General features: G+C 41.2%; 1 protein-coding gene across 1 annotated transcript in view; it reads left to right on the plus strand.

Annotated features, from left to right (window-relative positions):
- The first annotated feature begins 3,688 nt into the window (after positions 1-3,688).
- The window catches only part of LOC115108763 (rho GTPase-activating protein 39-like), a 118,947-nt gene continuing 110,158 nt past the window's right edge, over positions 3,689-12,477 (plus strand). The window contains exons 1-2 of the mRNA XM_065008518.1: positions 3,689-3,692; positions 10,805-10,917. Of these exons, the coding sequence (XP_064864590.1) occupies positions 3,689-3,692; positions 10,805-10,917 (117 nt within the window). The remainder of the gene's footprint in view (positions 3,693-10,804; positions 10,918-12,477) is intronic.

A 12,477-nucleotide genomic window follows, 5' to 3' on the forward strand; every position in this document is an offset into this window, starting at 1 on the left:
AAATGCTAACCCTACTGTCATAGTGACTGGGCAGACTCTAGTAGCCATCGCTAATCTAAAGGCAAATGCTAACCCTCCTCTGCTCTGGTCTGTTAAAGTGAATGTGCAGGCTCTAGTAGCCATCACTAAGTTGAAGGCTAATGCTAAATATAATTTTCCGTTCTATAGTGAATCAGCAAAACCTAGTAGACAGCACTAAGCTAAAGGATATCACTAACCCTTGTCTCCTCTGATGTTGTAGCAAATGAAATCTGCAGGGCTAATGTAGGGGTGTCTTATCAGGGCCTGCAGGACAGACCGGGCAATTACAGCTGGCGTCAAGTCAATGGGAAAGCTCCAAGGCAGTGCTAGACTATCACCGCTTATACATTATGTAGTGTAGACATGCCATCCAGGAAGATGAGGAGCGGGAGGGATGGAGGGAGGGAGGAAGCTAGGGAGGGATGGAGGGAGGGAGGAAGCTAGGGAGGGATGGAGGGAGGGAGGAAGCTAGGGAGGGAGGGAGGGAGGGAGGGAGGGGGAGGGATGGAGGGGGAGGAAGCTAGGGAGGGAGGGAGGGAGGGAGGGAGGGAGGGAGGAAGCTAGGGAGGGATGGAGGGAGGGAGGAAGCTAGGGAGGGATGGAGGGAGGGTGGAAGCTAGGGAGGGATAGGGGAGGGATGTCTCTGTCTCTACCGTCCATCTCTCTACACAGTCACTGTCTCTGTCTCTACCGTCCATCTCTCTACACAGTCACTGTCTCTGTCTCTACTGTCCATCTCTCTACACAGTCACTGTCTCTGTCTCTACCGTCCATCTCTCTACACTGTCTCTGTCTCTACCGTCCATCTATCTACACAGTCACTGTCTCTGTCTCTACCGTCTATCTCTCTACACAGTCACTGTCTCTGTCTCTACCGTCTATCTCTCTACACAGTCACTGTCTCTGTCTCTACTGTCCATCTCTCTACACAGTCACTGTCTCTGTTTCTACCGTCCATCTCTCTACACAGTCACTGTCTCTGTTTCTCTACCGTCCATCTCTCTACACAGTCACTGTCTCTGTCTCTACACAGTCACTGTCTCTACTGTTTTCCCTGAATAGATCACTTCACTCTGACTGATTCTTCAAGTGTCTATCTCTGGGGAACTCCAATGCTGGGTCTTTTAAACAATTGTGTGTGTGTGTGTCAGGACATTTGGCGTGGGACATTTGACCGCCAGCCTTCTAATTTACTAAGTAATTTATTAAGACATTTACCAGACTAATGCATTGGGTGCGTAACCTGATTCAGGCATCCACCACTGTGCTCAGAATGACAGAATCCCATTTAGATTATGGTAATTCATCTTAACAGAACATGCAGGTTGAGGGTGCAACGCCGTGCATCCTTCTTACTGAATTCCAATGTACACTTTGAAGATGTTAGAATAACTGTCCACATTTACTTTTCTTCAGCCAACAAGACGAGTAACAAACAGCAAAATCACTAGCCTATGTCAATCTACTTTCCTCCATAGTAAAAAAGTTGACCTATTCTATTGGTCAGCTTGTAGTTCTGTGCGAGAAAGAAACAGCCTATTTCAAACAGACTCTGGGACAGTTGTGGGACGATAGATCCCATATTCATACAACCACTAGGCCTAGGATACATCCAAAAAACATTAGAAATAGATCAGAACAATTTGCTTGTAACTGCCTCCAGCTCATTGCAAAGTGCTGTGTGCTGCACTGAAGCCTGCCTAGTTGTCCATATGCACGTGAATGGTGAATGGGAAGCAAGATTTTTTTTAAATTGTGGCCTTCGAAACGTTTTTTATGCAATTTAATTTTGAATTGTTGTGGAATGATTGGGCTTATGAAAACATGTTTCACTCCAGCAGAAACAACAAGCTGTTTGATGAGTTGTAAACAGCAGCTTTCGACTGATATTTAAATCAAAGGGGAGGCTAAAATGAATTTTCTCAATGGGAACTGGCGGCAATTTTATTTATATTTCTTTGCCGGCAGTTACCGGCTAACGCAAACCCTGGTGTGTGTGTGTGTGTGTGTGCGTTTGTGTGTGTGCGCATTTGTGCCTGTCTGTCAATGTCGCTCAGGTTGCGAGGATAACCTAACACTAAATCCAATTAATAAAACAAAACTGTTTTGTCAGGAGCAGTGGAGTGGAATGTCTAAATGTGTCCACACACACACACACACACACACACACACACACACACACACACACACACACACACACACACACACACACACACACACACACACACACACACACACATATACACACACACACACACACACACACACACACACACACACACATACACACACACACACACACACACACACACACACACACACACACACACACACACACACACACACACACACACACACACACACACACACACACACACATCCCAGGGGGTTATTCCACTAGAGGACTGTAATTACCTGAGGTCACACATGACATTCTCATTAACTGGCCAACTGATAATAACTGATAATCTACACTACAGCATCCCTCAGAGAACAGTTGACTGGGAGGTAGAAATACACAATATATACAAAAGTATGTGGACACCCATTCAAAATGAGTGTGTTTATCTATTTCAGCCACACCTGTTGCTGACAGGTTTATAACATTGAGCACACAGCCATGCATTCTCCATAGACAAACATTTGCAGTAGAATGGACTTATTGAAGAGCGCAGTGACTTTCAACGTCATAAGATATCACCTTTTTAACAAGTCAGTTCTTCAAATGTCTGCCCTGCTAGAGCTGCCCCGGTCAACTGTAAGTGCTGTTATTGTGAAGTGGAAATGTCAAGGAGCAACAATGGCTCAACCATAAAGTAGTAGGCCACACACGCTCACAAAACGGGACTACCGAGTGCTGAAACGCATAGTGCGTATAAATTTGCCTGTCCTCGGTTGCAACACTCACAACAGAGTTCCAAACTGCCTCCGCAAGCAGGAGTTTCATGAAATAGGATTCCATGGCCGAACAGCCGCAAACAAGCCTAAGATCACCATGTGCAATGCCAAGCCTCGGCTGGAGGGGTGTAAATCTCACCATCTTTGTACTCTGGAGCAGTGGAAACGCTTTCTCTGGAGTGATGAATCATGCTTTGCCAACTGGCAGTCCTACGGACGAATTTGGGTTTGGTGGATGCCAACGCTACCTGCCCCAATGCATAGTGCCAACTGTAAGGTGTCCACATACTTTTGATCATGTAGTGTACTATCAAAAAGAGTAAGAAGTGAACACACACACCACGTGCGTACATACACTCACGTATACACACACACACAAGCGCACAAACTCTCACCAGCTTTCTCTCAGCCAGATTGTGTCTCTCCCGTCAGACTCCTGCTCTTTGATGTGATGACTAGTGTTTCTGGAAGTCAAAATAACCTTTTCGGTCTCAGACGTATTCATTTCCAGCCACCATCACAGATATTACACAAACATGATACAGAGACATAGTAACCCATAATAACACTATAATAATACTATTTATAATACTACTTACAGTACTACTCAATTACACACACATGATACAGAGACCCAATAATACACAGACGGTACACATGGAGTACATAATACAGACCTGAACCAATGATGTATATAAACCCTGGATTGCTGATGCTATATATTGACCAATGAGAGACAATGGGGTTACTGCATCCCAATATGGCGAGTATGGGTGAGTGGGTGTGTCAAAAGGAAAGGAGTGGGCGTGTGGAAAGGAGTGGGTGTGTCAAAAGCTCTCTGCCATAGGTAAGAGTATTTCGTTTTGATTGAGTGGTGTTGTTTTACTTCCGTTTCTTACCAGGCAACTACCGTACATTGAGCTAACATAACGCCACAGTTTGGACATTGGTTTTTAACTGAGTCACAGTTAGTTTTACACAACTAATTGTACATTTTCAGATATAAAACTGCTGATTGTTTGTTTTTAATTAGAAGTGTTGACAATGAGTGTTTCTTCATGCGTTGTATGCGTGTGCACACTGACTGTCACCATGATATTGGCTACAAGGTAGTTACTTCTCATGCCGTTGCCGGCCAGGAATGCTTGTGAAACGGGAGCAATGGGCACTGTGTCCCGGTGTTGTTGTATTTCATGCCCTCCCCATTGACTGTATGTACTGTATGTATCAAGATCTTGATGGTAATCAATATTAGTTATTTCTTGTGTAGACTGCTATCTTACTTCAAATAAAATCATGTGAGAGAAAATAATGGCGACACAACTGTGATACCCAGTAGGAAGCAAGTTGGCCCGGCATGTCAATACAACACCGGAGCACTGGCTGCAGGTTTATCTCGTCGTGCAGCCCAATCAGCCACACCAAACGGTCTTGAGCGGCAAAAACTCTGCCCAATTAGCTGATTCGCTTTCCATACACCCAGTCCTTTTGACACACCCACTCACCCATACTGCGGTCGGGGTATTGGGCTGCAGCTACTTCCAATGTAATGCTTTGAAGCCCCCAGCCACCATATTGGCACTTCCCAGAAGGCTGCTTTCCTTTCCTCCATAGGAATGAATTGAATTCTACAGTATTGAAGTTAAATGTTTCAATGACAAAATTACATGTACAGTTGAAGTCGGAAGTTCACAAACACCTTAGCCAAATACATTTAAATTCAGTTTTTCACAATTCCTGACATTTAAAACTAGTACAAATTCCCTGTCTTAGGTCAGTTAGGATCACCACTTTATTTTAAGAATGGGAAATGTCAGAATAATAGTAGAGAGAAAGATTTATTTCAGCTTTTACTTCTTTCATCACATTCCCTGTGGGTCAGAAGTTTACATACACTCAATTAGTATTTGGTAGCATTGTCTTTGAATTGTTTCACTTGGGCCAAACTTTTTGGGTAGCCTTCCACAAGCTTTCCACGATAAGTTGGGTAAATTTTGGCCCATTCCTCCTGACAGAGCTGGTGTAACTGAGTCAGGTTTGTAGGCCTCCTTGCTCGCACATGCTTTTTCAGTTCTCCCCACACATTTTCTATGGGATTGAGGTCAGGGATTTGTGATGGCCACTCCAATTCCTTGACTTTGTTGTCCTTAAGCCATTTTGTCACAACTTTGAAAGTATGCTTGGGGTCATTGTCCATTTGGAAGACCCATTTGCAACCAAGTTTTAAATTCGAGATTTGAGATGTTGCTTCAATATATCTACATACTTTTTATTTCCTCATGATGCCATCTATTTTGTGAAGTGCACCAGTCCCTCCTGCAGCAAAGCACCCCAACAACATGGTGCTGATTCACGGTTGGGATGGTGTTCTTGGGCTTACAAGCCTCCCCATGTTTTCCTCCAAACATAACGATGGTCATTATGGCCAAACAGTTCCATTTTTGTTTCCTCAGACCAGAGGACATTTCTCCAAAAAGTACATTCTTTGTCCCCATTTTTTTATGGCGGTTTTGGAGCCGTGGCTTCTTCCTTGCAGAGCGGCCTTTCAAATGTCGATATAGGACTCGTTTTACTGTGGATACAGTACATTCATCTCTAGGAGACAGAACGCGTCACCTTCCTGAGCGGTATGACGGCTGCGTGGACCCATGGTGTTTATACTTGTGTACTATTGTTTGTACAGATGAACGTGGTATCTTCAGGCGTTTGAAAATTGCTCCCAAGGATGAACCAGGTCTACAATATTCTTTCTGAGGTCTTGGCTAATTTCTTTAGATTTTCCCATGATGTCAAGCAAAGAGGCACTGAGTTTGAAGGTAGGCCTTAAAATACATCCATAGGTACACCTCCAATTGACTCAAATGATGTCAATTAGCCTTTCAGAAGCTTCTAAATCCATAACATCATTTTTTTTTCTTCCCCAAGCTGTTTAAAGGCACAGTCAACTTAGTGTATGTAGGTAGTCTTCTGACCCACTGGAACTGTGATACAGTGAATTATAAGTTAAATAATCTGTCTGTAAACAATTGTTGAAAAATTACTTTTATCATGCACAAAGTAGATGTCCTAACTGACTGGCCAAAACTATAGTTTGTTAACAAGAAATTCGTGGAGTGGTTGAAAAACTAGTTTTAATGACTCCAACCTAAGTGTATGTAAACTTCCGACTTCAACTGTATGTATGTATTTTGTTGTTCTAGTGGGGACAATACCATTAGTGGGGACAATACCAATTTTTTTATTATAATGAAAATGTTTTAATGTATTTTTGCAGAAATCTCGCCGGCATTTCTTGGTTGCTAAAATTCTAAAAGTTCACTTAATTTCAGTTTAAAACACTGAAATATATTTTCAATTATTATTTTTTCAGCTGTTTGAAGCTGGTGTACAAAACCAATATTAAAAGCAGAAACGAAATTTAACAGGAAGCATGGAAATAGTGTACATAGAAAAGATCTACCGCTTCTTAGAATTGCTTTCCATGAGATGACAGCTCTATAACTCCCATTTCTACAGTGGTTCCTCCTTTAACCTGTTGCTTCTACTCGGGACGCTTGCGTCCCAACTAGAGCTCTGGAAATGCAAATGCGCTACGCTAAATGCTAATAGTATTAGTTAAAACTCAAAAGTTCATTAAAATACACATGCAGGGTATCGAATTAAAGCTACACTCGTTGTGAATCCAGGCAACAAGTCAGATTTTTAAAATGCTTTTCGGCGAAAGCATGAGAAGCTATTATCTGATAGCATGCAACACCCCAAAAGACCCACAGGGGACGTAAACAAAATAATTAGCATTTCGGCGTTACACAAACCGCACAATAAAATAGAAAACATTCATTACCTTTCACCATCTTCTTTGTTGGCACTCCTAGATGTCCCATAAACACTATTTGGGTCTTTATTTCGATTAAATCGGTCCATATAAAGCCTAGATATCGTTATATGTAGACTGTGTGATAAACGAAAAAAACATTGTTTCAAAACGTAACGTCATTTTTTTAAATTCAAAAAGTCGACGATAAACTTTCACAAAACACTTCGAAATACGTTTGTAATGCAACTTTAGGTATTAGTAAACGTTAATAAGCGATAAAATTCATCAGGAGGCGATGTAAAGATCATTAGCTGTCCGTCTGGAAAAATGTCCGGCTAGAAACTCAACGAAAATATCCGGTCCTAGACCGGAGGAGATACGGTGTCCTGCATGTGTTTGACCAAGAAAAAACTCGAAGGGAAATGACAAGACTCTAGACACCGTGTGGAAGCTGTAGGTACTGCAACCTCAGTCAATTAATCGTGGTTCACGTTTATCAATGGGTTCAAGTAGCGCATGGATATATTTTTCCATTTTCAGTGATCAGTTTTTCCTGTGCTTTTCGATGTAAATGCCGTTCTGGTAAAGCCACAGCAGTGCTTTAACCAGTTTTTTAAACGTCTGAGTGTTTTCTATCCACACAGACTAAGCAAATGCATATACTATATTCCTGGCATGAGTAGCAGGGCGCTGAAATGTTGCGCGATTTTTAACAGAATGTTCAAAAAAGTAGAGGGTCGACTTAAGAGGTTAAAACTTGCGAGCTTACACCGCGGGACTTAGAGGTACCCAGCGTCACCGTTTCATTGCTCCAGACCTCCACAAGGGGGAGTTAGAGCACTCATTATGCATTTGGGTCCCAAGGATTTTATATGACCAATCATATCAAGTGGTTCCAATGACGAATTTGACGCGGGCCACCCGTCCTTGGTGACTTCAGCAAAGATGGCTGACAAAACATTATGGGTAAGCAAATGTACGTAGTTATAACATCATAACAAGTCAAGCAAAAAAATGTACAATAAGAGGAATATTTTAGTTAATGTAGAGACAAACTACTGCATATTTTTTTGTCATAAAGTTAATTTACGAAAATCACTATTTAGCAAGTTTTTTTCTGCCATATCCAATACCAGGTGTATCAAACTCACTTCATTATAGCAAGCAGGGAGCAGGTTTCAACATTCTAGCCCGAAGTCCAGCACGCTAATGACTGTGCCCAAATGTATTAATTGTGGTTGGGGCCGATTGTGGCTAAAAACACGTCATCAATTTAACATGTTGAAAAGGGAAAAAGTATTGTTATTAGTTTTTCACAAGCATAGCAGGATGGGCTATTAGCTGAACAATAGACTATTAGCTGAACAATAAACTATTCAACCTTTACTAAAAAATTCTAATAGCCGAGCTATTAGGTATAATAGGTTTAAACATAGGTATAATCCCTGCTATTACTTCTGGTTTCAATAATTACTGCCTTCAATAAGGTCAATAAAATAATTTAGGAGTAACAGTAACAGGGAAAACTCCTTTAATAAATCCCACATCTGTCACTCATTTTAACCATAACATTTCTGGTATGCCTGTGTCTAGCTTGAAACTTTCTCTCTGCTCTCGCTCTCGTTGTCTCTATCTCTCTCTCTATCTTGCTCTTTCTGTCTCTCTCTATCTTGCTCTTTCTGTCTCTCTCTATCTTGCTCTTTCTGTCTCTCTCTGTCTTGCTCTTTCTGTCTCTCTATCTTGCTCTCTGTCACTTTCTTCTTCTTTCTCTACACTTGCCTTCTTGCCTTCTTTTCCGAGCTTCAGACAGCCACACTCTGGCTGTATCTAACCCTCGACCTGATGTTTCCCTTGATTATCTACACACGTCTTATGTATCTGCTTTATCATAGTTTCTAGTTTATCTACATCTAGGCGCCCTTCAAAACCGTACTTCTTCCTCCACTTAGGTACAGTTTACATGCACTTCTATTTAATCATAGATTTGAATTTGTCTACGTCTAGACGTTCTTCAAACCCATACTTCTTTTGCCACTTAGGTCCATAATATTCCATAATGTTCCATTTATCCTTAGACTCCATATACCTTTCGTCCCCGGTTAATCCCAGGACTTCCTTTGAGAATTTACCACTATTAGGAGTAGGGTTTACCTTTATTTAAGATCTTACCTCCGCCGTCCTTTTGAAAAGTTCTAAATTACTCTTGGTAGGTTTAGACTTTCTCATACGAAGTAGGGTTTACCTTTATTTCTTACCTCCGCCGTCCTTTTGAAAAGTTCTAAATTACTCTTGGTAGGTTTAGACTTTCTCATACGAAGTAGGGTTTATCTTTTACTTAAGATTTGACCTCCGCCGTCCTTTTGAAAAGTTCTAAATTACTCTTGGTAGGTTTAGACTTTCTCATACGAAGTAGGGTTTACCTTTTACTTAAGATTTGACCTCCGCCGTCCTTTTGAATAGTTCTAAATGATCTCATACATTAAAGGAGATACCACTCATCCTTGGTTAACTTACTGTTATTATACTTAAATCTTCCCATCGTTAGTAAATCCTCTCCTTTGTTCCCTTGGAACTAGGAATAATCACTGATATGACCTTTGACAGATTATTAGGTCTCACACGTGGGCGAGTTATTTTCTTTGTGACTCTCGACTGATTAATATGTCTATCTCTATAATAGACTATTAGGTCTCACACGTACACGAGTTATCACCTCTTATGACTTTTGACTGGTTAATATATCTATCTCACACGCACGTAATTATTCCCCAGCCATATATACTCTTGACCAGTTAACCTCTTGCGACGAGCAAACCCGTATCCAGGAGCGTAATCATAGCCTCAAATGCATTAGCATAACGCAACGGACATAAATACCCCTAGAAACTTCTCCTATTCATGAAAATTGCAAATGAAATGAAATAAATATATTCAAACAAAAGCTTAGCCTTTTGTTAACAACAATGTCATCTCAGATTTTCAAAATATGCGTTACAGCCAACGCTAGACAAGCATTTGTGTAAGTTTATCATGGCATAATGCTATGCTAGGCTCTGCTGGCAGCAGGCAACATTTTCACGAAAATAAGAAAAGCAACCAAATTAAATTAAATCGACCGGAAAATGCTACAACTATAACGCCAAACTTTTTTCAAAATTTGCTCCATAATATCGACAGAAACATGGCAAACGTTGTTTAGGATCCATCCTCAAGGTGTTTTTAACATATATATTCGATAATATATCCGTCGAGGCAATTGGTTTCTCATAAGAAGCGATTGGAAAAATGGCTACCTCAGTATTTTACGCAAGGTTTTCTGCGGGAGACACCATGTGACCACATGCTCTATATGGTCCCTTACAGCCATTATTCAATGGAAATGCCTAAAAAGACATTGGGGAATACGTGGAAAACATAAGCTCATTCCTAGCTCATTCACAGCCATATAAGGAGTCATTGGCATGAGGCGGTTTCAAAAAATGCGGCACTTCCTGGTTGGATTTTTATCTGGGTTTCGCCTGTAACATCAGTTCTGTGGCACTCACAGACAATATCTTTGCAGTTTTGGAAACGTCTGAGTGCCTTCTTTCCAAAGCTGTCAATTATATGCATAGTCGAGCATCTTTTCATGACAAAATATCTTGTTTAAAACGGGACCGTTTTTCATCCAAAAATTAAAATAGCGCCCCCTAAATCCAAGAGGTTAACTTTTAGGTCTCAATATTAACTAGTTTACATTGGTAGAGGCCACAGATACCTTGGGTCATTACGGACCCACTTACATTTGTTTGATTTTACTTCCAGCCTCCCCCCGTTTTCTATTTATCCAGATACTAATGCCTCAAACTTTCTCTAGATAAACGCCGAAAAATGGTACACCGGACGACAATCCTTTTGTTGGATCACGAGTGGTAACTGTCCTTTCTACAGCAGACTAAAATACTATTTTATCTAATGCAGTTTTCAGATATTATCCCCCAAAGCCATGAATAAAGACTACTGACCTTATCCTTGCAGCTAATAATTCAGTGTAGGTTGGATCTCGTAACCGTTTTTGTTGTGTACCAGTTCGCCACCGGCCTGAAATGGACCCTCTATTTCAGAGGTTTAGGTCTTTAACTTACGGATCTCTGATCCGCCCGTGCATGGTTTTCGGTGCTCCCATGGGACGACAGAAACAGGTATTGAGATCCGGCTCGAAGGACCAAGTTGTCACAAGAATTTTTATCCCAATGGTTGAACTCAACTATCATTATAGCTTTGACCAATTCCCAGAGGTTGTAAGGCCCTGGTTAATGAAGAATTAGACAAAGTCCCAGTCTGCAATAGATCAACACTTTATTCAGAGAGCGCTCAAAAGCGTTCAAAATGAGAACATAATATTTTTCTATTTTTACTCCACCTCTCTTTAGATGGGCTGTATTTTTCCACAATACTAACACATAGTTTCTCATTATCTTTTGCAAGCCATTTCTAACAGTTACTCCTAGGTTGGGGAGGCCTCTTTCCTGTTATTGGTTTCAGAGTTATCACAAGTCGACAGTTCAGTTGGCCATGAATGTCTCAACTATACCCAGCTCATATTGCGAAATAGTAACACAATGGCCTAGTCAAACACACTATTGAGTTATGACCCTTAACTTCTTTGGGATAGGGGGCAGCATTTTCACTTTTGGATGAATAGCGTGCCCAGAGTGAACTGCCTCCTAGTCAGTCCCAGATGCTAATATATGCATATTATTATTAGTATTGGATAGAAAACACTATAAAGTTTCAAAACTGTTTGAATGATGTCTGTGAGTATAACAAAACTCATATGGCAGGCAAAAACCTGAGAAGAAATCCAAACAGGAAGTGGGAAATCTGAGGTTTGTCATTTTTGAACTCACCCCTATCGAATACACAGTGGGATATGGATAAAGTTGCACTTCCTAGGGCTTCCACTAGATGTCAACCGTCTTTAGAAACTTGAATGAGGCTTCTACTGTGTTATGGAACCGGATGGGAGCTATTTGAGTCAGTGGTCTGGCAGAGAGCCTTGTCTTGGTCACGTGCATTTCACATGATAGCGACCTGCGTTCCATGGCTTCTCTACAGACATAGGAATTCTCCGGTTGGAACTTTATTGAAGATTTATGATAACAACATCCTAAAGATATTATTATTCTGTTTAAGAATAGACCCAATATTACATGGGCCTAGCCAATAACCCCTACTTTTAAAGGGAATAAAATCCCAGCAGGCATCACAAATAACCTTAAAAACTGTAACAAATCGCCTTGACAAATAGCATTTGTTTAATGCAATCTTCCTCATGTTTAGTCATGCTATAGTGATTCCCTCTGAATCTGCACATTTTTTCAAAGCATCAAATTCAGGCCAGCAAAAATGTCATGGTAGCAAAAAATGATCTGACACCGATCTCATCAGTAACAGGCCATTTTAATGCCACTAGACTGACCAAAAGGTGATCTAATCGGTAGAGAAACTGCTGCAGTTTGCTGCTGATCTGAAGCAGCGTCCATCTGAACTTGAGTTTTCTGTACTTGATATTGATTTACTTTGAGGCACGCAGTCAGGCTCCGACAGTGGTGCCCAGTGGTTGGTTGGTTAGGCTTGAGAAGAAATGGATGGAGTGTATGTGTGTCTACTACGTGTTTCCCGCGTGTGTGCGTACTACATGTTTGTGTGTGTGCTTGTGTGTGTATATTAAAGTGCGAGAGCAGCAGATTCTAGCCATG

Source organism: Oncorhynchus nerka, linkage group LG24, assembly GCF_034236695.1.
Source record: "Oncorhynchus nerka isolate Pitt River linkage group LG24, Oner_Uvic_2.0, whole genome shotgun sequence".
In the NCBI taxonomy this organism is placed as follows: domain Eukaryota; kingdom Metazoa; phylum Chordata; class Actinopteri; order Salmoniformes; family Salmonidae; genus Oncorhynchus; species Oncorhynchus nerka.